This window comes from Periophthalmus magnuspinnatus, chromosome 20 (assembly GCF_009829125.3).
Source record: "Periophthalmus magnuspinnatus isolate fPerMag1 chromosome 20, fPerMag1.2.pri, whole genome shotgun sequence".
NCBI classification, from domain to species: domain Eukaryota; kingdom Metazoa; phylum Chordata; class Actinopteri; order Gobiiformes; family Gobiidae; genus Periophthalmus; species Periophthalmus magnuspinnatus.
In genome coordinates this window covers 13,634,871-13,659,391 of record NC_047145.1, presented here as the reverse complement: position 1 = coordinate 13,659,391, position 24,521 = coordinate 13,634,871, and the positions used below count along the sequence as shown (strand labels likewise).

General features: G+C 41.5%; 3 protein-coding genes across 4 annotated transcripts; 2 read left to right on the top strand and 1 right to left on the bottom strand.

Annotated features, from left to right (window-relative positions):
• The first annotated feature begins 134 nt into the window (after window positions 1-134).
• Window positions 135-9,329, top strand: LOC117388060 (uncharacterized). 2 transcript variants are annotated; one of them, XM_055230245.1, is made up of 11 exons: window positions 135-460; window positions 892-1,145; window positions 1,272-1,841; window positions 2,074-2,259; window positions 3,288-3,590; window positions 3,847-3,929; window positions 4,017-4,123; window positions 4,206-4,349; window positions 4,424-4,558; window positions 6,118-6,387; window positions 8,408-9,329. In XM_055230245.1, exons 2-11 carry the CDS (start codon window positions 985-987, stop codon window positions 8,597-8,599), a joined length of 2,151 nt encoding a protein of 716 aa, XP_055086220.1. In that variant the 5' UTR covers window positions 135-460; window positions 892-984; the 3' UTR covers window positions 8,600-9,329. The 2 variants fall into 2 exon arrangements, with proteins under 2 accessions (XP_055086220.1, XP_033841405.1); XM_033985514.2 differs by having other exon boundaries at window positions 858-1,145.
• ankha (ANKH inorganic pyrophosphate transport regulator a) lies at window positions 9,323-15,978 on the bottom strand. Its single transcript, XM_033985515.2, has 12 exons — window positions 15,407-15,978; window positions 14,329-14,545; window positions 14,054-14,172; window positions 13,808-13,891; window positions 13,554-13,724; window positions 13,147-13,287; window positions 12,599-12,691; window positions 12,425-12,517; window positions 11,123-11,252; window positions 10,895-11,018; window positions 10,647-10,746; window positions 9,323-9,962 (listed from the first exon to the last, which is right to left on the bottom strand). Exons 1-12 carry the CDS (start codon window positions 15,500-15,502, stop codon window positions 9,840-9,842), a joined length of 1,491 nt encoding a protein of 496 aa, XP_033841406.1. The 5' UTR covers window positions 15,503-15,978; the 3' UTR covers window positions 9,323-9,839.
• A 6,047-nt stretch (window positions 15,979-22,025) lies between these two features.
• On the top strand, window positions 22,026-24,512 carry myca (MYC proto-oncogene, bHLH transcription factor a). Its single transcript, XM_033985872.2, has 3 exons — window positions 22,026-22,245; window positions 22,518-23,204; window positions 23,504-24,512. Exons 2-3 carry the CDS (start codon window positions 22,556-22,558, stop codon window positions 24,139-24,141), a joined length of 1,287 nt encoding a protein of 428 aa, XP_033841763.1. The 5' UTR covers window positions 22,026-22,245; window positions 22,518-22,555; the 3' UTR covers window positions 24,142-24,512.
• Window positions 24,513-24,521: the final 9 nt, after the last annotated feature.

Here is a 24,521-nt window from a genome sequence, read left to right as displayed (position 1 = left end):
CTGTATAAATGCTGACCTCTTGTAGCAATGCATTAACAAATATTTGTTATCTTGGCACTTTATTTTGAAAGGGGGATAAACCGTGGTGCACTTGAACGCAGCAGAGCTCGTGGCGCACATGTGTATGACGTCATGCGCTGGCCCGAGCCGTGACCCTGCTGCTCCGGCGATGCTAGGGGTTCGTGCCAACAGATGTTCCGCACAAAAACATGCACACATCTGATTTTTATACATTGCCACTCTCTGAGGTCTTAGGCTGATGATTACACATAACACCGCTGTTCTAACCGTGGTGCCAATGAGCCGCGGTATCCTCTCGGTAGCGGATCTTTGTTTATTAAGTTTATCGGAGCTAGCCGTAAAGCTAATTTGAGCCTGTTCTGCAGCTAACCAAAAGTGAAAGAGAATAGAGCTACAAGGTTCAAGCCGTGAGTGTTCGCACCATGCTCTCTAAACCCAGGTAAATGTAAATATTTTGTAATGGCAGTTTTCATGTGCTGTTTTGACTGTACAGTGTCATTAGCGTTACTTCCTAGTCTTGACAGCTTCTGATGTTGTGCACTGATATGCTTTGAATATGATGACACATGATGCTTAGGGGTGGATACATACTATTCGATTCTTCTACTAATGTAATACTGTTGTCATAACACTAAGAGTCTGCGTATATAAAGTACATTTCTGCAAACATGCCCATCTTTAATAATTGGTGGCACATAATGGAGATCGACAGGTTTGTTTTAACTATGCAGTGTCAAAGTCCACCCGCCTAAATATGACCGCATTACATAAAATAAACGGAAAGCTTTCTTCAATTAAGACAGGTTGACTGACATGTTTGCCTTCTGTGCCCTCAGGTATGAATCTGATATATTATTTTTGGGGCTATAGCTGCTGCTTGATATTCTGGACAATGGACTCCTGAAAGCAGCAGTTGGGTCACCCTTCACCTGTGGACCTCCCAAACAGAGGAAGCAGGGGCACATGGGGAACTGCTGCTGCTGCCAAAGCAAAGGGCCCTGCGACAGTGCAGAGGAAACCAGTCTGCTGCAGAATAACTCCAAGGCTACTGTGCCCCCGGCTGAAACCCCCGGTGCTCTGTCTGTCGGGGGCACATGTGGGCCAGGACTGGAGGAGGACATAAGGTAAGCACAAAGCAGTAGTCTAGACTGCTACTATCATTAGATGTCTCCAGACCTCAGACACTGCAATGCTACATTATAAAGTGGGTGTGTTTTTGATTTGCCTTAATTCTCTTTCATGTTACACAGCAAAGGACAACTTAATAAGGATGCTGAGACGGAGACGTACAATACTCAGGAGAATGGGACATTGCAGAAAAGTAGCCTCCAAACAGATACATCTTCCAACAAATCCCTCCAACACACAGTGAACCCTGCTAATGCAGCTAGAGTAGACACACAGTCTAGGACGGCTCACCCAGAGGGAGCTGAACAGCACAGCATTTTAACCCCTCCACAGATGGGCTACGCTCACACATGCTGGAATGTTTCAAAAACCACAGCAACAGAAGAAGAACACGCTGCAGTGGAGGAGAAATGCCTGAATGGAACAACAGCAGCAGCAGTCTGCACTGAACCCTCGTCTTTCACAGAGACTAAACCTAAACAAGAGCACAGTATCATGGACACCATCAATAACAACAGTGATGAGTGTTCTGTTTCCCTTGTCAAATGTGCAAATGAACTATCAACAGAGACCGTCCTGAAGGAGGAAGTAAAGCACCTCAGCACTGAAGTTGCTGCGTCACATTCTCAGGTGTTCCCAATCTCTGAGATTAATGAGGAAGTGAATGTTGTTAATATAGAAACTTCATGCTGGTAAGTCACATGACACTACAATGGGATTAGCATGTTCAGTCGCATTACAAAAGAAAATAAGTATTTTGTCATTATTTTATATTTTTTAAATGAATGAAAATTAATTGTTAAGCTGTAAAGTTGCTTATCAAAGCTACACACTGTTAGTAATGCAGCCAATCCAGCTATCTTTTCATTCTAGTTAATTATTAGACTGAAATGATCCTAGTTTCTCCTATGCTTGTTTATCCAGTGTTGACAAAGTTGACCCTGAAAGCAGAAGCTCTCCTGTTTGTGTGGAAACCAGCAGTGAGGAGACACAAAGCCATGTTCCAGAGAGTTCTGTGGATCTGCTGTGCTCTGGGTCTGACCACAGAGGTGTGGAGGGAGAGTCCAGCTCTGTCCCAAAAACTACAGCTGCAGCAGAGGAATACCAGAGGTCAGTGAGGGGATTTTAACAACTACACTGTTGATGAGAAGAGACAAAAACTGAACAACTTTCAACCACTAACTGAAGTGTTACTTAGCACTCAGTTTGGTTTTGATATCCTTTTAGAACATTTTTCCTAACCACATTTGGCAATTCAAATGTGTACAGTGGTCTCTCATTTATTGCGGGGGTTACGTTCTAAAAATAACCCCAATATCAAAATCCACGAAGTAGTCAGCTTTATTTTTTGCAATTATTATGTATGTTTTAAGGCTGTAAAACGCCTTACCACACACTTTATGCACTGTTCTTAACATTTTCTCACATTTCTCTCTTGTTTAAACACTCTCAAAATTCAAACCTTCATATATTATATCCCCCTTCCTCGATAATCACTTTAAATTTGTTGTTCACCTATGCCCCTGCTCCAACGGTATCCGCAGAGGCGCTTCTGCTCCAGTGGAGGTGGCCTCTCCATACAGAGAAACACTTAAGTTCAAAGCGTTTCTGAAATCTGTCGGTGCAGAATGTTTCATCGACATTGGGGTTTTGTTGGGGAGAAAACTTGCAAATATATAGCACTTAATAGTAACCCTGCTAGCGATCAAACATTTATGTAAATTTGGCTGAACGCGTTCTGTACAGGAGACACGGCATGGAGGAGACTGACTGACAGTGGTTTACAGTCCCTTAACCAATCAGGGTGCAGAACACAATTCGCGTTCATATGCTGTTAAAAAAAACGTGCAGAATTGCACACAAAAAAATCAGCGAGGCTGCAAAGGTTGAACAGCAATATAACGAGGGACCACTGTATTACAATTCCATGATTCCCTTTTTGTAACGTTTTTACTGTTGGCTCTAGAGTTTTTGTTTCATTATTACCACTAGATGACACTGTTGTATAGTTGTGTAAGACTAGGCCAGTTGACTTTATTGATGTACATACCAGCTTTATCTTGTTTATCAAATTCATTTAAAAATATGTAGACTGATAATTGTCACTTTTAAAACTGAATCTGCAATCCTTTTTATAGCTCGAAACAGGTTGAAATGTGCGATCCAGAAAGCTTAATCAAGGAAGCTTGTCCAGAGACCACAGTAGAAAATACTGAGACGAATGTAATGTCTAAAGAAGCAGCTCCCAGTGCACATTGTGAAGAAAAACAAGGAGCTGTGGAGAAAGCAGAAATTGCGTCATCAGAAACTCTGGCTAATGTAGTGATGAGCAGCACAGAGCAGCAGCTTGAGAGCTCTTCTACTGCAGAGGGAGAGGACGCCTTGCCCAAGGACACCCCTGCAGAGACAAAGAAAGACGCCGTGGAAGACCTGGAGAACAGGTTTTAACTGCTGATGGATTTGTACTTTCTTTTGCACAGTGTGCATTTGTATAAAAGGAAAGGTATTTACTTAAAGTTTCAGTACATTACTGTTGACCCAAAATATTAACTTCTACTTTTGCATTGATTTAAGTTCTCCCTCTTAAGATCCCATTTGGAAGTAGAAACCTTAGGTGGTCAACTGAACACTTTGTAATTTATAAATTGCTTTGAGAATACACTTGCATTAAGTTCACACTTTCTCTTTTCTGCTTAGTGAGGAAGACTTGTATCGAGGAGCGGAGGAACTGTCTGCTGAACTGACCACTGAAGCAGAGGCATCATCTTTGTCAGAACCCTGTCAGTACATCCAGTTGAAAATGCATTATATATTTTTCAATGTCAATTTGGATCTGAAAATGTGTTAATTTGCCCTCTGTTTTACAGTTTTAAAGCTGGAGGAAAGGTGCAGTCTGGCTCCAGCAGTGGATATTTTGTCCTATAGTGAGAGGGAGTGGAAAGGAAACACTACCAAAAGTGCACTCATTAGAAAGGTGACTGTTTTAGAACTGTCCACTAAAGAAGGCTGTGCCATTGATGGTATTGATGTTAGGTAACCTGTGCTGGCCTTTGCAGGGTTATAAAGACATGTCCCACAAGTTCAGCAGCTTGAGGAGAGTGAGAGGCGACAACTACTGTGCCCTCCGAGCCACTTTGTACCAGGTCTTGTGCCATACCACCCAGATGCCCCAGTGGCTGCAAGAAGACAACATCACTATGGTAAATAAATATACATACAGAACCCACACATCTTTACTATATGTGGCTGTGGCTTGTACGTGTTGTGTTCACAGCTGCCAAAGGACCTGGAGGCCCAAGAGGAGGGGTTGATATGTCAGTGGATATTTCCGGGGGAGTGTCTGCGAGGAGACGGGACTGGAGATGCTGTCCAACAACTGCGGTGCTACATGGAGCTTCTGCAAAAGAAGGTAGGGTTCTAGTCCTACTCCACACTGTCAGGAAGTATTTAAAAGACACACAACAGCTACACCGCAGGCCTATTTTTATGCCAGCCATGGACACTGGGAGTATTGATATTCAGCCACAGTCTTTCCATGTGATTGCTTCCATATGTTAAAGAGAGGCAGCGCCCTAAATACAGCTTTGCCTTGCCCCTTATGGTATGTTTTCCCCTTTTTGCTTGACATTGTAATAGGCCAGGGATTTAGACCCTCAGCCTCAAAGAAACAGTTACAGCCCCTTAACATGAGCAGCGAGGGGCCTCAGAACACAGTTTATGGTCAGACAGTGCCACTGGCAGCAGGAGTCTTAGTGTTTACTACTCTCACACATGGTTGTGCTGGGGTTGGGCCTGACGACATTATGGATTCAATAAATCTGTTTTGAATAGACCTCTGTTTTGTGTTATTCTGGTCCCCGCTTCACACTAATTGCTTTGAACATGTACAGTATGTGGTTTATGGGAAAGTCCGAAATAACTTCTCAAATGTAGGTTTGGGAAAGCTGTGTAGCTAGATTTAGATTGCACGCCTTATCTTTGAGCTCAATTCTTTAGACCTGAGGTAATAGTGCTGAGTTTTTCTCTCAAGGCGTGACATTCTTGACTCTGTAGCCTGTAGACAATGATACAGTACGCAGTTTTGAAATCTATGACATGCAGTTGGGAAAGTTGGTGTATTTTGTAACACAATCACTACTATTTAGTTCTTACAGGTAGGTTTTGTTATGTACTTCTGCAAAATAAACAAGCTGTACCGGTTTGTGCAAATAGTGTCTGTCCATAAAGGAAGTGTGTTACTCATTGCCTTGTATAGTAAGATGGTACAGACTTGGGCTGTTTGAACTATTCTCCACAATCTCCATGAGGTTACAAATCTGCTGACTTCACCTATAAATGACTAGAAAAAATAAAGAGCACCTATGTATGTGTTTCTCACTGCATCATCATTGCAACCATACATTTAGTCTAGAAAATGTAAGTTTATGTTGTAAGTGCTAGGCGTATAGTAGTATTTTGCCCTGACCTCGTGGCTTTGACTTTGGTAAATGAGTATCACATGCACCAGTTAAATTACACCTAATGCATGTAAACACTGCTTTAAGATGCTAATTAGAGCTATATTGTATACACATCACATGGTAGGGTGGAGTATAGCTGCTTGCCACTGATCGGGGTATCAATCACTACGTTTACATGCACGCCACAAAAACTGGATAACTGGCCTAGTCTAATTTAACCAAAACCGATTTTTCAAAATGCATGTACACCCTGGAACTACAATTGAGGTGTTGTTAACACCTCAATTGTCGATTCTCAATAATCCCAGTGACACATCTGGAGAAGCCGATACATACTTGGATGCCCATTGCATGTAATCATCGTCCAATTTTCATTAGGTGTAGAGTAGCTCAGGGGTTCAACTGCATGAGGTAAAAAACAGCCAGGAAAATGCAAGGCATTTGTGTGGACATGTACTCAGTGAGATTTGTCTAGTTTAGTGATGTCTAACTTGTTGTTTTGTTGCAGTGGCAGGCGGCTGTGGACTGTGCATCTCCAAGTGAGCGGCAGCAGCTGTGTGAGCAGTGGTTCCAGGGTGGAGAGGAGGAGCTGGCTCTGCTGGAGGCCTTGAAGCTGCTGATGCTGGCCCGCGCTGTGGAGCTGCACAGGGCCATACAGAAGGAAGAGGACACGCCACTGTTCTGCTGGCTCCTGTTCGCCCGGGACTCCTCCGACTGCCCCCACTCCTTCCTCGCCAACCACCTCAGCCACGTTGGCCTCAGTGCAGGGCTGGAGCAGGTGAGACACAACCCGAGAGTCTGTTCAACTTCCCCTAGACTGGACTTGTAAGTAGGGCAGTTTTGGAAAAAAAATCTAAATTGTGAGACTCTGAATTGCCTTAGTATTGCAGTTACGATAAATGCAATGTAAAAAGTAAGATTCAGTTCAGAGTGCATATTTTAAATGACTCCAAACTAAATTTGAAGACTGAAATATGAAATGTTTAACTAATACAAGAGTCCCATTCCTTTCAGAATGTGATTGCAGAGGTTTAAACAGGTACAAGATTTTTCTAAAACGGCAGGATATTCTCACTGTTCTTTGCAGAGAACATTCTATTATCTAAATAATTGCAGCCTTTGCATGATTTGATGACTGCTCCATTTGAAACAGTGGTTTCAATTACATTCTGATATATATTGTGCAGCCATACTCCTAAGCTCTAGTCCTGACCACATGGGGCCATGCATTTGCTGCAAACGTGGGTTACAAATCCCTCAAATGAATTGCATTCAAATGCCAAGCTTTGTTTATCTGTTAACTTGTTATGTCCTTAGGCAAAACATTTAAAAGGGGTACATTAACATGGCCAGTAAAAGTCAGATAATTAGAGTAATCCCAATATTCAGATCTCATTTTGGTATGCGTTTACATATCCCCATTCCACCATGGTAACTCACTCTAAACCTAACCTGGTCTGGGCCAGGTTTTATCCCTCTAATATTATTCCTATAACCCTGAGTTTAATCAGAGTCTGCTCCTGAAGGAGAATTTTGATTGGACAGTTAATTTCTCCTTTCACAGAAGTACTAGGAATAGTTAAGGGTTAGGGTTAGAAACAAGGTTTAATGATGAGGATTTAACTTTAAGTGAATTTATTTTCCAATTTTATACATTTAGTTTGTATTTGTAAATGTATAACGTAGCAAAACTCAATGCTTATAATAACTTATTAAATTAGTTTGGTCATGTTTATCAGCTTGATGTCAATTAAATGGCTCAATTAATTTTCAAATGTATTTAATTGCCTTAATGTAATGTAGTTTGTTACTACACTCCAAATGCTCAAATATATATCAGACCTTTAAGTGCAACATGTGCATAGTGAGGGTATGTAATTTAAAAAAAAATGGTATTTAATTAACTGAACTTTACAAGTGTAAAATAATACTGTGTTTTAATGCAGCACACTAATCATTCATGAAAGTACTACATAAAATCCTATTTTAATGTCAAACCTGAATTTAACCTGTCCACAGTCACATGACTTGCTGTTCCTCTAAGATGGAGGGCTCCTCTGGTTTACCGTTACCATAGTGTATCCTCTATCCTCAAACTCAAAGTGAACAAACTCTGAGTGATCTAACTACTCCAAACCTGTTTTATGAAATGGGAGCCTCTGAGTTGGCCCTGGCTGTGTAGGATAAGTCTGAGTCAGGAATGAAAGTTCATGTTGACATGCAGGCGACATGCGTCAGTCAATTAATGTTTTTTTAGCTGTTCTTAACTGTTATATTTGGGAAAACAACGTGCAAAGAATTTTTAAATGATATTTCACTTATTTGAGAACTCCAGAAACCAGATAACCAGATTTTTAAATTTTTGTGTGTGTGTGCATGTAAAGAAGCATAAACGTCTTGGAGCATACATTTATATTTGTTTCACTAATCCTGACTAAACTAGACTAACTAAACAGCATTTAATCAGCACTTTTTGACGTTGACATTTCCAAAAAACCCAAACAATCATTTGTCCTTCTTAATTACTCCTGTTTGTTCATTCACATGTCATAATGTTATTGGGTCAGGTCGATCTCAAGACGTGACAGTACCTGTGCTTGTGTGCTTGCTGTGGGGATTGCCTCATCAGCCCTGGGGGTAGAGACACAAAGGGTGGTTATTATGTTCGTGTATGATTTTACCTCTATTATGATTATTATTAAGGTGACGTGCTTTGCAGTTGATTAAACACAGGTAGAAAAGTGCTGTTATGGACACGTGCTAACCTGTAATTCTTTGGTGTGCGTTTGCTCTTGAAGGTGGAGATGTTCCTGTTGGGTTATGCCTTACAGTGCACCATTCAAGTTTACAGACTGTACAAGGCCGACACAGAGGAGTTTATCACCTTCTACCCAGATGACCACAAAGACGACTGGCCATGTGTGTGCCTGGTTACCGAGGATGACCGCCACTACAATGTGCCCGTGCCCATGGAGCCCCGGTGCAGCTGATGCCACTGCTGCCATGCACACTCTCCTCAGGTCCATCCACATAGCATGAGAACTCTGGCCCTGCGCGTTACATGCACTCTGCTGTACTGTTAGGAGGTTCGGGTTAAAGCATTTCAAGGAGCATCATCTTTGTTGTATTACGTGGGTCTGCTGCGGGTGGAAACAAGTCGAAGCAGGAATTATCTATCATGTTTAACGTACAAGGTTTTTGTAAATGGCTTTATGTCAACATAGGAGAGCTGCCAACAATATGGAATCATTCACTGGGGTTTACACTGGAATCTGGGCATCTTGATCCTGAGCTTGTGAATAATTAATTTTCATTTTTTAAATGAACTTTGTTTGACTCTAGAAAGAATTAATTGATCAGGTTCTAACAGGTCACACAAGGGTGAAGGAGAGTGTATGTTATGTGAGTATGCAAAAGTGTGTGTCAGACTCTATGTGTAACGTGTTGCCTTTAACCAAGCTGTTCTGAAAGAACTAATGTGCCAATGTTGCTATGAAGACTGGCAACAGTCCCAACCACCAGCCCTGGACTCTGTGTAAAGGCTTGCTTGGTCCTCCATGTTGCCTTAGAAATAATGCACAATAAGAATGAATGTTGGTCAAGTGTGATGCGACCATTTCCTTAGGTGACAGCGAGACCACCCATACAATGCATTTTGCAGGAATGTTCTGCAATGCTGATTTGGATGGCATTAAAAAAATAAACAAACATTTTGTGGAAGTCTTTTATGACTAAGATCTCTACACAAGTCATTATTAAAGCTATTTTGCCATAAAAGAATTGCCTTTACAGTATATACAGAAAATATGAAGACAACCAAAAAATATTGTTTGGCGAAACAATCGACCCCAGACTGCACTGGACAAACATGTCACCATATTTTCTAGCACACGTGGTAAAATGAGAGATTCCTGACCCCTCAATGCAATATCGCATTACCTAAAAAAAAAAAAAAAAAAAATCTATACACCATTGTGTGTAAATAACAATTGCACAACCCAAAAACAAAGTGAGGCAGAGCCTCTTAGTCCTGATAGAAAACAATAACTTGGCATTTCCACCACTGCTGCGATCCTTCTTGTACCCTTGTTTGTAGTAAACGCAGAGGATGAACACTCTGTAGAGAGGAAGTCTCAGTATTTACACAGATGAGTGGAAACGAGGTGCATGGCTTCTATACACTGTGCGTTCACATGTGTTGGTCCACATGATAAAGACCAGTCTCTTGAGTCACTCCTGCTCCTCCTCCTCCTGGACCTCCTCAATGGCATCCATCTGATTCCTAGAGCACACTTCACTCATGGGGGCAGCGTCTTCCCCCTCCACCACCAGCTCATTGGGTGTCTCACTTTTCTGGAAACAGAGTTCACACACTATTAAGTTTTTGACTTTAAGAGGCACAGTTGGGATAAAATAGAACCCTGAGGCCTAAATGTTCATCTTTTTAGACTATAAATCTCAAACTATGGGATACAAAATCTATAGGTGTGTCTCAGCTCTCTTTGCGCACTCCTCGATGGCTTGATTCCTCCACAGAAAATTTGTGAGAAAGTCCCAGTCACAGAGGACACAGATTTTCAGATTTCATGTTAATTTAATACATTTGGGAAAAAAAGGTTTAAATTTGCTGATCAATTAAGAATTAGGACAAATTCAATTTTTCATATCTTTTCTGATGTTTGCCTCCTGAAGCCTCACACATTTTTCCTCTATGGTTTCTTTCCTTTGCTTCCTCTGTGCTGTGTATGCGCTTTGGGACACCACTTGATTGACAGGTGAAGAAATCAACCAATTAAGAAAATGAGGTGAGGAAATCAAACTGAGATGTACCCTATATAAACAAATTCTAGTCTTCTACACACTCCATAAGATACCATACCATAAAGTTTGGCAAGAATGCACAGGAGAAAACCCATCCCAGGCAGTGGTGCAGTTTTGTCACACACCAAACATTGTGAACACACGAGATGCCTGTTCCATTGCTGTGGTAATCTGCTGTGCTCTGGCTTTGAATGACCAGCTTTGGTGTTTTCTTACCTGCTTTCTATAAACATAGATCGCTGCTATAGCAACCATAGTTGACTCTCCAATGAATCCGGCAAGTAGAGACCCAACTCCGAGCGTAGCTCCATGAACCCTAAAAACAGTTCCGTTTTATATCTTGTGCAATTTTCCATTTTTCATCTCAGGGTTAAAATGTGTGTTTGAATGACATTGCCCTTTGATAAACACATGTGATGGTGTCATATACTAGCTTTGTCACCTGTCCTCTCTCATCAGCTTACCCCATATAAGGCAGCACCACAAGACTGGTGATGAGGACGATGATGCGTAGAACTGAGCTGGGAGCCAACACAAAGGTCTTTTTCAGGGTCATTAGCCATCCAGTCAGATGGGCCCGAACAGTCACTGCCGCACACAAGCAGAGCAAATACAGATACATCAGTTAGTGCTACAGTGACAAAGGAAATCCAGCTGCACAGGAAACAGGCCACAATAATTGTGCTACGTACCTGGCAGAGGAAAAAAGGAGAATATTCGGAGCGGGACCACACAAAGCTCTGCGAAATCGTACTCCACTCCAATGACATCCACTAGGATCTTCTCTGATACATGAGGGCTCCAAAACACCACAAAACAAAGCTGCGCACAAAAAAGCACTGATAATTAGATTGGCATTGAAGGTGCCATTCTAGTGTCTCATCAGCCTGCACTGGGTCATTACCACAAGGGCTTTTGGATTGAACGTGGCCCTTTGAAGTCCACATGAAACCATCACACAAACACATCATGAACAATGCTATTGTTCCTACATGCTACAATACTGAACCCAAACTCATTTACTGTAACAGAGCAGTACTGCTGAAACATTTGTGAATGAAAGCATGAAAGCACACAATATGTGAAAATAAATACAGCTTTGAGAAATAATAAGCACAATGCCTTTGCTAAATATTACAGGGTCTGCTCCAATAATTATTGCAGGTTTATAACAATAATGAAATGCTATTTAAGTATTATGTTAGCACATGGCACATGTGAAAATCTCCATCTCCTGCATAAAAGCGTTTTTCTATTATAAACCGAAGGAGGAAATCCTTTGTTGTTTTTACTTAAATAGTAATCAGAACAAGTCCTGACTTGTGTTTGGAGCACAGCTACAGGACGTACCTTTGAGGGCGCAGCACACGCCCACTACACATACACGTTTACAACATCTGCCCTGACTTCTATCTTCTATCCCGCCTCCAACCACAGCCTCTTCCTGTTATTCTAATTTAAAGGTTTAAAGAATACCTATGCAATGCCGGAACTTTTGTGTAGTCACAGCACAAATCTATAATATAGTGTACAGTGACACATACACTAGGACTGCGTTCATGACTTAGCAGTAAAGTACCTGTAAAACAACCTGCAAGGGGCTTTAGGAATGTGTTAGTGATATGTTTGACGTGAATGCCTATTTTATTAAGCTCTTAAGTTGGGAGGGAGGGTGTTAGAGGTGGGGACACAGCCCCCTTAGCCTCTTCACAAATTCCACCCTAGTGTGTGTCCCTGCAACCTGAAACCTCCATAGGATGGCAAAGAAAGTACACAAAGTACACACCAGTGCTTCTACATGAATGCGTATACTGTATAGTGTGCATGTAGTCAGTTGTTCTTGTTGTTCTTTTTTTTTCCCCATCTTTCCCCTTATGGCATGTAAGACAGCATAACAGAGAGGTGACAGCTGAACTTCAGCTTTTGCATTACAATAAACCGGTTGTGTCAGTTGGGAGAGTGAGTGCTGACCTACAAGATAGCAGTTATCTTACCGTTAGGGACAGGGCCAGACAGCAAAAAGTAAACCTTTTGATGTGTGTTTTTGTAACAGGACACCCAGCATTTAGCTTGTTGCTTGGATTATTCTGTAAAGAGGAAAATACAGATAGATCGATAGACAGAAGATTACATAACTTAGGAAAATTGTTACAAAGGGAGAGCTTTACCTTGTCAAATGCAGGGTACACTGCTCTGAGCTCAGTCAGCCAACCATAAGGCATGTGACCCACTGGGTATGTGGCGGTGAGCACGGCCACAGCCTGCAATGACAAAGAGGGCAACCAGAAGTCATCATATCATGTTGAAAACACCACACATGGAGCACACACGCTCATAGGATCGATGTTTGTGCAGCTCAGGCAACTCTACTCCTTTACTACTGTTTACTACACCCGAACAGCACCAGTAGAGCCATGTTTTCACTTGCCATGGGCCACGGCTGGAGTTTTACAGGAGGGTGTGAATCACCCAAACCATTGGTAGCCAGTGTTGTGATGGATTTCCAGTTGGTTCTGGTAAACAGCTTTGTGTTTTGTATTGTCTTTTAGCAGTTAGAGCCTATGTAAACCTGAAAGCTCTAGAGGATCCTGAGAGTATCTGACCTTTTCATAAAATTTGAAAGAAACTAGAAACTTCTGAACTAGAAAGTCTATTATATAATTATTTAACGAAGTAAAGTCATGTCCAAGAGTAGCACTTGCACTGCCACACTCACCTCTGTAGCACCACCGTCTGTGGACCCCTTGAGGTCACGAGACACAAACAGATTAACAATGGGCCGGCTGATGCGCTGAGTGGCCAGGATAAGGGCCAGGGGCCACCAAAAGCTGAGCATCTTTTTAATGGTAGCGTCTCCCTGCAAGGTTAAATAAAGAATGTAGCAAAAATCAATACATAACCACAGTAAAGAACAGAGAACAGTAAACGCTAAACAGTCAAAAACACCCATGGTAAAAGGTAAACATAAATGTAATAACAAATATTTATTAACCCTTAAATAAATATAATCTAAATAAAATAAGCATCTCAGTGTAAACTTTTATAACTATACCTTTTTTATAAATTGTTAAATAGATACAAACAAAATACAATGTAAAATATTTTGAAATTGTGTGGTCTCACCCCAACATCAAGCCCACTGGATTCTGGGATATTATCATGGATGTTACAGTAGTAGCCCAGACCAACAATGGTGAAGCGGACCAAGGCACCCATGTATAAGGAGAGGATGGGGATAAGCAGCGGCTCTACACATTGCAGGTTACTGTGCAGGAGAATGGACACGAACACAATCTGCCCACCAAGAAAACAACAAACCAATAACATGTCATTTTATTTGTCATATTCCAAGTGTTTTATAGTGAAAATCTCATTACCTGGGCCACTACATCTGAAATGGAGGCAGAGCCTACAATCACGCTGTATTTGTGCTTGAGGAGGATCCCTGCATGAATCCATGCCTACATACAAACAATAATGTTACAATAACAAAAACATTCACAGCACAAACAACAGTGTTTGACAGTAGTGCATTACACTACGACCACTGAATGTCGTGAGAAAATAAAGTATTTCTGTTCAAGTTTTAGATGATTACACAAGTCACACTGCTGTCCACTCACCATTGCATCCAGTAGAGGGAATGCTGCCAGGTATAAGAAGGCTTTTCTTGTCTTGTGTCCCACTGAATCATCCACGTGGTGCAGTTTATTAATGATGTAGTAACCTAAATCTGTATAGGCTATAGAAACAGGAAGCAACACATATGAGTCACTGTCCCATTCAGGCACTAAGGAGTTTTGTTTTCCTCTGAAATATATGTACAAGGGTGACTATAGCTTACAGGGCAGTTTAAGCAAACCTTGTCAACATGTGGACAACAACAGCTCTCACATACCTATTAAGATATGCAGAATGAAAGCAATGGCTCCAGCCACCACCATGCACAGGACAGCCTTCCTCCGGTCCCTCTTACTGTTAACAAACACCAAGCCCACATTCTTGAAGTCGCTCATGGGCCCAGTGAAGAACTTCATTAGAGAGTAGGCCAGACCATAGCTGGCCAACATCTCTATTGTGTCCTCTTTGACAGTGGCTATGCCCCTGTTGAGAGCCTGCAAAAGACATTAAGGGGACAGAGTTCACTTTAAAGTGACAGCCTCACATGACCATCATTCAGCTCCACTTTATTATTGACCATGTGCCAGTTATAAAGAAAGTAAGTGACCTCAATTAGGTACTATATGAGTAGACAACTTGACTGGCTTCTCTCAGTGGTTGTACAATGGTGAACAGTAATGGCACCTTTTCAGTTTTACCTTTACTTCTATTGCCCTTTTCCCTCTACATGACGATGTGCTATTTATACCAGCGAACAGAGCCATTACGTAAGCTTAATCCGCACATCTCCGTGCCTCAGTGTATTTTTTGATGTCACACCACCCATAAGATCCCCTGGGCGAGGGTAGACGCAAGATCATTTGGCCATCGCAGACCGGAAATATACGAGACGAAAACAGGAGCAGAAGAAGGCGCGTACTGTACCGCTTTGATCCACTGTGATAAAACAAAGCACACGGTGTCGTGAGAGCGCCACACGGAGCTGCACACCGGGGTGACTTTGGTGACAGCGCTGGCCGGAGTTTACGCAAATTAAAAGGGCCCTACGGTGGTTGAGGTGTCCCCCCCTCCTTTTTCTAAATAATGCATCCAACGCCTCAATGCATATTTCCTCACTCGTAATGCAAACAGCTCAGGCAATAGCCCCAAACATTCATTAGTAAGGGAACAATGTATGTCATATAAGGCGCGTTACAGCTGTCACATAAGCCTCAGCGACAGCGCGATCACTAACGATGGTTGGCACGGGCGGCTGACGCACAGACACTAGTCGCTGGTGAAGTATTACGCACTAGCAAATGGGTCGTGTTTCTAGGATACTGCCTAAGGATAACACACATAAATGAGCGACATACCTGTTCCCCCAAGTCGATGGCTACATTGGTGATAGCCAACGGCACCAGGAAGCGGAGGAGAGGCCAGTAAGGGCTGAGGGATGGAAACTCCACCATAGTAATGCCGGGATGACAGAGCGACGGGCATCTGCCTCGGTCTTGATGGATAGAAAGCTCAAAGATTACCGACTGAAAGGCAATCAGAGCACCTGCGTGGGCCGAGGGGAGCGGGGGTCAGCGGAGGAGGCAGCCCCGGTAGCGTCGGCCAGCTTTCAGTGTTGTGGTGGTTCTGAGCGGCGCTGAAGAAGGTCAATGGAATTCTCACACCGGCGCATCTTTGGCGCAAATCATAGTCCAGTGGGTGCGGACGGACGCTCAGGGGCATCAACCCAAAGACACAAGCTGTCCCATGTAAGCCACCAGAGAGCGTTTGGGAGAGAACCTCAAAACAGGGAAGTGTGGAGATTACATTCCCTGCCTGCGTTGTCTGCGCTGAGCTCGGCTGTGCTCGGCCGTTGTCGATGATCCCCGAAGCTGGAGCATCTACACGTGCTTGCGTATGGCTCCTGACGTCACGCCTGGCCAGCCCAGATCTGTCGGGAGTTACAGGAGGAGGTAATCGGACACGATATATCCATCAATAAGGACCATGTAAAAGAAGAAGCTGGTTCATATGATTCGCAGGACACTGTTTATTCAAGCGCCTTTTTTTAATTGATGTGTAGGCAAAAAAAAAAAAAAAAAAAGAACAACAAAAACAAAAAACAATGTAATGTCACTTGGATTTTCGTATATGTTAGGTCTGAGAGAGTATAGACTCACGGAGACAGCACAAACGCCCTCTTGTGGTTAATTTGCCAAAGTTGTTTAGTTTTTTTCCCCAACAGGTCACTCCACCTGGCAGTTTCTAAATCAACTATGCCTGTAAAATACACCAACATAAAAAATAATGAAGGGACACTTCAGATTTCAAAGGGGATCTATTTGTCTTCTGTAACACTGTTATGGAAAGGACAGTACCTAAGGACTAAAGGGATGCCACATTGTTTTATGTGTTTGGGGTTTCCTGGACAGTCTGAGGTCTAATCAGACCAGAAACCTCAAAATGTCCCAGAGGTGTTTACTGTAGGCTCTCCCAGAGTGATCTGTGCATCCATCCTTGGATATCCTGCTCTTGAACATACTAAGGCAGCAACAAGTGAATTGATTACTAATCATTTGTTTACTTAAATAATCATTAGATTATATATAGAAATCAAATAATCGTTATCTGGTGTAGACACAGACTCCAAAACATGGCATGTTGAGTGACAGAAGACATTTTACGACTCAACCAAAGCAAGAATTACATCAGCAAAATAATCCTTAGATGATGTGTTCTTTTATTTTTTAAAAATACAGTTTCTTAGTGTTTTATGTGGCTACTAGCCCTTAATGATCAATACGGATCAAGTACAAAATCCTTAAAGTGTCTATGATGACATTTTGTAGAAAGAACAAGTCGAAGAACTTGTATATGGAGCTTAAACAGAAGAATTGTACTGTGTTGTCAGTGATTACTGTGCTCTCTTCAAAACTGAAGTAGATGGGTGGATGACACAAACATATTATGTAAGCACAAATACATAGACATTTCCTTTAAAAATAATATCCTTTCATATTAATGTGTGCAGCAATCAAGGAGTTTGATTTTAATGTAGCAAACATGTCGTGTTATAAACGGTCACAAGAGGGCAGTAGTGCCACAAAAAACAACAAGCCTATACAGTATAGCGTGATCAATATTCATTAGCCTATATTTTACACATTGTTTGTCTAAGAAAGGTACATATGGCAATGAATTCACAACAAGCAGTAAAACAAATATAAACAATTAACACATAATTACTATGCTATAGTAGACAATGTATGAGAAATGAATCTTTCTTCCAAATGTGGTTATAAACATGGTTTAAACTACAGAATGTTATTGTGAACCCCTGCAATAACCTATAAGTATGAGGGTATTTCCAGCTTCTTGATCTTTTTGGTCATTGATTAGTGTGGCCAGAAAAAAAATTACTTGCCAAATAGTGCTTAAATTTTAAGCCATTACAGTTGTTGAATTGCATGGCTGTCAAGATCTAGAGGACCATGCATAAAATGCAATTGATCAAAGTGACAAACCAGTGAGACTAGTTTGTACCAGCCAAAATGAAAGTCTACATTTGGCTATTGGCACCCAAAGTACATCCACAGCCTTCCCCTCTGGCGTAAGGTAAAAGTGTGTTATGTAACTGTGGTTAGGGATGGTTTCCTCCTCCAGTCTTTGTCAATAAATGTCTTTTGTTAGCATCAATAATTCATGACACAATTAGCTGGCTAGCATCCTGCTCAGTGCTTTGCTGGCAGCGTCTGGGCTCAACACTCATCGATTTCCGGCTTTATTCCACACATCATGCTGAACTGTCTTTACTCTGGAGACCCTGCACATCTGAGAAGTGTACAGAGAAAGAGGTCTAACAGGTGGAAATGTCACTCTGTCTATAAATCATTGACTTTGTCATCAAGACAACATATTTCTCATGAAATTAAAACCAATTAAATCCCAAGCTTGTACCAGGTTGTGACATAGTGTGATAGTAATAGTAAAAGCTAGTAATTTCCACTGTGAAAGTACACACAGGAAAGTCTTTTTGTTCTTGAATAGTGGTTTTATGTAATGTTTTATGGGTGCAAAAAATAAAAATAAAATTCTCATCCTCACCTTCCGCAGGTGGTCTCATCGTTTTTTCCACGGTGGGTTCCTCTTCCAAAGGCCTGGGAGGTTTCTGCGCAGTATCTTTGCTGTTCCTAGTACTGCACTACTACTAGTACTTTTCTGGTCTGAGATGTCTGATGTTTTCCCTGGGATCTGCTGTAGCCACTCCTCCAGTTTGGGGGTCACTACCCTGAGCTCTTCAATAACCATGGGCACCACTGATGCCTTCACCTTCCAGGCCTTCTCCAGCTCTCCAGCTTTGAGCCCCTGGTATTTCTCTAGTTTCTCATGTTCCTTTTTCCTGATCTTCCCATCACTTGCTACTGCAATGTCCATCACAGCAGCTTTGCTCTGTTGTTTATCCACCACCACAATGCCTGGTTGGTTCGCATCACCATTCTGTCAGCCTGTATCTGAAAGTCCCACAGGATCTTGGCTCGATCATTCTCCACTACCTTTGGAGGTGTTTCCCACCTTGATCTTGGGGTCTCCAGTCTGTATTCTGCACAGATGTTTCTGTACACTACCACTTGGTTATGCCGCTCCATGTATGCTTTCCTTGCCAGCATCTTACACCCTGCAGTTATGTGCTGGATTGCACAGCCTACACCTTGTGTCTTGTCTGTTGTGGTAGATCTGGGCCTCTATCGCTCTAGTGCTCTCAGCCTGCTCCTGTGCAGCCAGGATGAGTGCCTCTGTGCTGTCCTTCAGACCAGCTCTCTCAAGCCATTGGTAGGATTTCTTGATATCAGCCACTTCAGTTATGTTCCAGTGGTCCAGGGGCTTGGAGATATATATCTATATCTATCTATCTATCTATCTATCTATCTATCTATCTATCTATCTATCTATCTATCTATCTATCTATCTATCTATCTATCTATCTATCTATCTATCTATCTATCTATCTATCTATCTATCTATCTATCTATCTATCTATCTATCTATCTATCTATCTATCTATCTATCTATCTATCTATCTATCTATCTATCTATCTATCTATCTATCTATCTATCTATCTATCTATCTATCTATCTATCTATCTATCTATCTATCTATCTATCTATCTATCTATCTATCTATCTATCTATCTATCTATCTATCTATCTATCTATCTATCTATCTATCTATCTATCTATCTATCTATCTATCTATCTATCTATCTATCTATCTATCTATCTATCTATCTATCTATCTATCTATCTATCTATCTATCTATCTATCTATCTATCTATCTATCTATCTATCTATCTATCTATCTATCTATCTATCTATCTATCTATCTATCTATCTATCTATCTATCTATCTATCTATCTATCTATCTATCTATCTATCTATCTATCTATCTATCTATCTATCTATCTATCTATCTATCTATCTATCTATCTATCTATCTATCTATCTATCTATCTATCTATCTATCTATCTATCTATCTATCTATCTATCTATCTATCTATCTATCTATCTATCTATCTATCTATCTATCTATCTATCTATCTATCTATCTATCTATCTATCTATCTATCTATCTATCTATCTATCTATCTATCTATCTATCTATCTATCTATCTATCTATCTATCTATCTATCTATCTATCTATCTATCTATCTATCTATCTATCTATCTATCTATCTATCTATCTATCTATCTATCTATCTATCTATCTATCTATCTATCTATCTATCTATCTATCTATCTATCTATCTATCTATCTATCTATCTATCTATATATATATATATATATATATATATATATATATATATATATATATATATATATATATATATATATATATATATATATATATATATATATATATATATATATATATATATATATATATATATATATATATATATATATATATATATATATATATATATATATATATACACATACACACATATACATATGTAATTGTTTATTTTCAAGTTAAAAATTCAGTAAGTCTTCAGAAACATTCCCTGTTATAGTCTACTCACTATCAGAGGAAGTGTTCTCCATGGTTCCAGACGTTGGGAAGAGAAGTCCATCGAGGCACATCCAGATCCAATAACACCAGTCCTGTGGTTAGGATTACTATCATCCACAACAGCATCCTACAAGAGGAAGTGAGAACAGGAGAGAGGGGATAAGGCTTTCATTTCAGGTGGGAGCTTTGGAATGATAAGATAAACTTCTGTTCCAGTTACTGCTTGCTCTGTAAATTAGGCCTATTGATTTTGTTTTTTTGTAATCCAAAGTAGACACTACACTGGTCAATTACAGTAAAGTCTGCTTTGTGATTCATGGGTTTCAACTTCGTGTTTATAGGTGCCATTCTGACCACCTTTTCCTTGCAAAAGATTTTATATATTTTTTTGAATTGTTAATGGTCATGTTTTTCATCACTCTGGAACCCTTGATAAAGGTGTTATACATACATACATATATTTGTGTGGGTGTGTGTGTGTGGGGGGGGTGTGTGTAGGGGTGTGTGTGGGGGTGTGTGTGTGTGTGTGTGTGTGTGTGTGTGTGTGTGTGTGTGTGTGTGTGTGTGTGTGTGTGTGTGCGTGTGTGTGTTAATAGATTAAAAGTCTATATTGCTTATGTGCATTTAAAGCCTTTTTTGGTTTTAATAAGACAAAATCATTATCTGTCATTTCAAATTTTCATAACCACTATTTTTTATTCTGAAGATTTTTTGTGTCTAGATGCTTGTGGAATGTATGCTTAAGCTGTTCTGTATTTTATTTTTCTTCAGAACACAAGTATTTTAAATGAGGTGACCCAGTAACCTAATAAAATTGAAAGCTGCACTTAACACTCTACTAACAACGTCAAATTATCTAAAGAAAAAATATGTACTAAAACAAATCAACTACCCACTGTACTTGTAAGAGTTCACTATTTGATGCTGTTGACCTCCATTCTGTCTGTGGCCCTGCACCTACCTGGCCCTGCTCCAGTCTTTATACTTTTGTTCAGCAGAGGGCGCCCCGAGCCCACAGAATCCACCCCATTGCCCCACGGTTTGCGCTTGGGATCTAAGCGCTACAAGAACCAGCCTGCACTTGTCATACCTATAATTGCTTCCTTCCGGTTCTTAATTGGTGCCAATCTCTTTAACATCGAAAGTTGGAATTCAAAAGAATTTGACAGTCCTGTTATTTGAAGGGTGAGAAATACGTAATCCAACAATGATACCCCATCGAGTTTGCAGATGCATGTCTGATAAATCTAAGTGATTTGAGGGACTGCGGACACAGAGGTAAGCACCTGTGAGCCACACTTATTATTTGGTTTGTTATGAGGACGTCTGCACAGATGTCGCAGATGCCCGTTTGCAGCATTGTGTGTGTGTGTGTGGGGGGGCGCGCGCGCGCGCGCGTGCTCTGGTCTAATAACCTTGAGTTCAAACGGGCGCGCTCTTTAGGACAAATTGACTATTTATCGTGGCAAACCTTATCTCTGTTTTGACTTAGGGCAAATTTGAAATGCACTTAGCACTTGTTCTCAACTGATGAATAGTAGGTTATTTTGTTTTATTTTCGTCTGGATAAGTCAACCTAATTAGCTATCTGTCACTACTATCCACATTAATATTTTTCGCATGTCTCCAGTCAATGGTACTCTACTATGACCCCTCCCACTTTTTCTCAGAAAATAGACCGCTAAATCTCAAACATACGCCGATTTACGGGAGAAAACTCGACAAAATTCTTAATTTTGGACTTGAATAAAGATATTCATAGATACTTATATTATCCTCAACATTTCCTGTGGTAAATTAGAGATTTCTAAAAGAGCATGTGAGATTTTATACCCGATGAACGTTTCGCGGGAAATGGCGGAGGGATACAGAAGTGAGAGAGTGAGGCGACCCTTTTATGAAGCTGGTGAAGCGCTCAGCTGTGATTCTCACGCTGCTGATGACAGACGGCGCGTCGGACCCACCGGCTCGCCTCTGCAGCCTGCTACAACTTTACACGCATGCACTTTTCCCACGGCTTCACACAAATATCACGCAACGGATTAAATGAAACTTTTGCATTGGATTAACCCACTTTTACTTGCTTTTACCGGTTTTTTGTGGCTTTCCTACTATATTCCACTGCGAGATTTAAACCTAAAAGGTAAGACTTGAGAGTGGGCATTTTGAAATCAGACTTTAATGGCAGACAGATGTACATTTTGGCGCTTAGTGCAGAACTGAAGGACATTCGTTCTTGCTATTATTTGCAGTTGTAGTTTAAGCACCTGCTGCAGACACAGCGGTGCATGCACTCAAGGCGTGCAGACAGGATCGATGTTTTGGCCATGTGACGTTGCTTACACTGACATATTGCAGGCATGATCGCTGTCAAGCATTGCACAAACAACTAATCACTCGCTTCTTTTTAACCAGATTCCCAACACTGAGAGTGACGACAAAGACCTTACACCATGCCGCTGAATCCAAGTTTCGCGAGTAAAAACTATGATTACGACTACGACTCAATGCAGCCCTATTTCTACTACGATAACGAGGAGGAGGACTTCTACCCCCAGCAGCTTCAGCCCCCGGCACCGAGTGAGGACATCTGGAAGAAATTCGAACTGTTGCCGACCCCTCCTCTGTCTCCCAGCCGGCGGCCGTCCCTGTCCAGTCTGTTCCCCTCCACGGCAGATCAGCTGGAGATGGTCACAGAGTTTCTGGGCGATGACGCGGTCAACCAGAGCATCATCTGCGACGCGGACTATTCCCAAACCTTTCTCAAATCCATAATCATTCAGGACTGTATGTGGAGTGGATTTTCTGCAGCGGCCAAACTGGAAAAGGTAGTGTCCGAGAGACTCGCCTCCCTCCACGCTGCCAGAAAGGAGTCAGCGTGCGGGGATAACGCGGAGGGCTCCGGAAGCGCACCGTGGAGACTTAATAGCAGCTACCTCCAGGACTTGAGCACCGCAGCGTCTGAGTGCATTGACCCCTCTGTGGTGTTTCCGTACCCCGTAGCAGAGATTCCTAAGCAGAACACTGTCGTATCGCCTACTAAGGATTTAGGACTGGACACGCCGCCCAACAGTGGCAGCAGCAGCAGTTGTAGTGACTCTGGTAAGCTCCATCACAGACACACCCCTTTTTTGATATTCCCACTGCCAGGGTTTCAGAGCATTACGTGTCTGATGGCCATGTTTAGTATTAATGGGCTTAATGTTCTCTTATGTGATTGGTTCTTGGTTGCTAGGCGTGATGTAGGACAACTCTGCACTGTCCCACCCCTGCCATATAAAGATTTGCCATAGGCAATGCTGCACTGTTAGACAGTGGGGACAGTGGGCTACTGTAATAAGTTCTGCATGCACATTATTATGAGCAAAATAATCTATTATCTTTGTTTGTGCTTGTTGTAGAAGATGAGGATGCAGATGATGATGATGATGATGATGAAGAGGAGGAGCAGGAGGATCAGGAGGAAGAGGAGGAGATTGATGTGGTGACAGTGGAGAAGAGGCAGTCGGTAAAACGCTACGACCTAAGCCCGACAGAGAGCAGACACCCCAGCCCTCTGGTGCTCAAGAGGTGCCACGTCTCCACCCACCAGCATAATTATGCCGCTCACCCATCCATGAGGCAGGAGCAGCCCGCCGTCAAGAGGCTGAAGCTGGAGAGTCCTGGTAGTGGCGGGGGCGGCAGCGGTAACAGTGGTGGTCACAGCCACAGAGTGCTCAAACAGATCAGCAGCAACCGCAAGTGTTTGAGTCCACGGACATCAGACACTGAGGACTACGACAAGAGAAGGACTCACAATGTACTAGAGCGACAGAGGAGGAACGAGCTCAAGCTCAGCTTCTTTGCACTGAGGGACGAGATCCCCGAAGTGGCCAACAACGAGAAGGCAGCTAAAGTGGTGATCTTGAAAAAGGCCACAGAGTGCATCTACAGCATGCAGTCGGACGAACAGAGACTGGTGTCAGTCAAAGAGCAGCTGCGGAGGAAAAGTGAACTCCTAAAGCAGAGACTCTCACAGCTGCAGGCCTGTCGAGCCTGAACCTTCAACTACAGACTTTTGAGTTTAGTTTTTTATGCAAGTTCACAACTTCTTGACTTAGGGTGTACAGTTATTGTTGCATGCAAATGCAAGATTAAGTTTTGGAATCTTGTTTGATTTCAATGTTAAAACTGCCTCAATTGAAGTTATGGGTGGAGTAAATATTTAAAATTTATTTTTATTAATAAAATATGAAAATGGGTTACTATGTTGATGACCCAAACTAAAATATAAATTTTTATGTTTTGTATATAGTTAAATATTTCCTAAGAAAATGTATTTTTGGATCTCAATTGTCTGGATGTTCAGACCCAGTGTTTGGTTTTTCATTTTGTTCTAGATTTTTTTCAAATATAAAATGCTTTTCTTGAGTTGAGTCT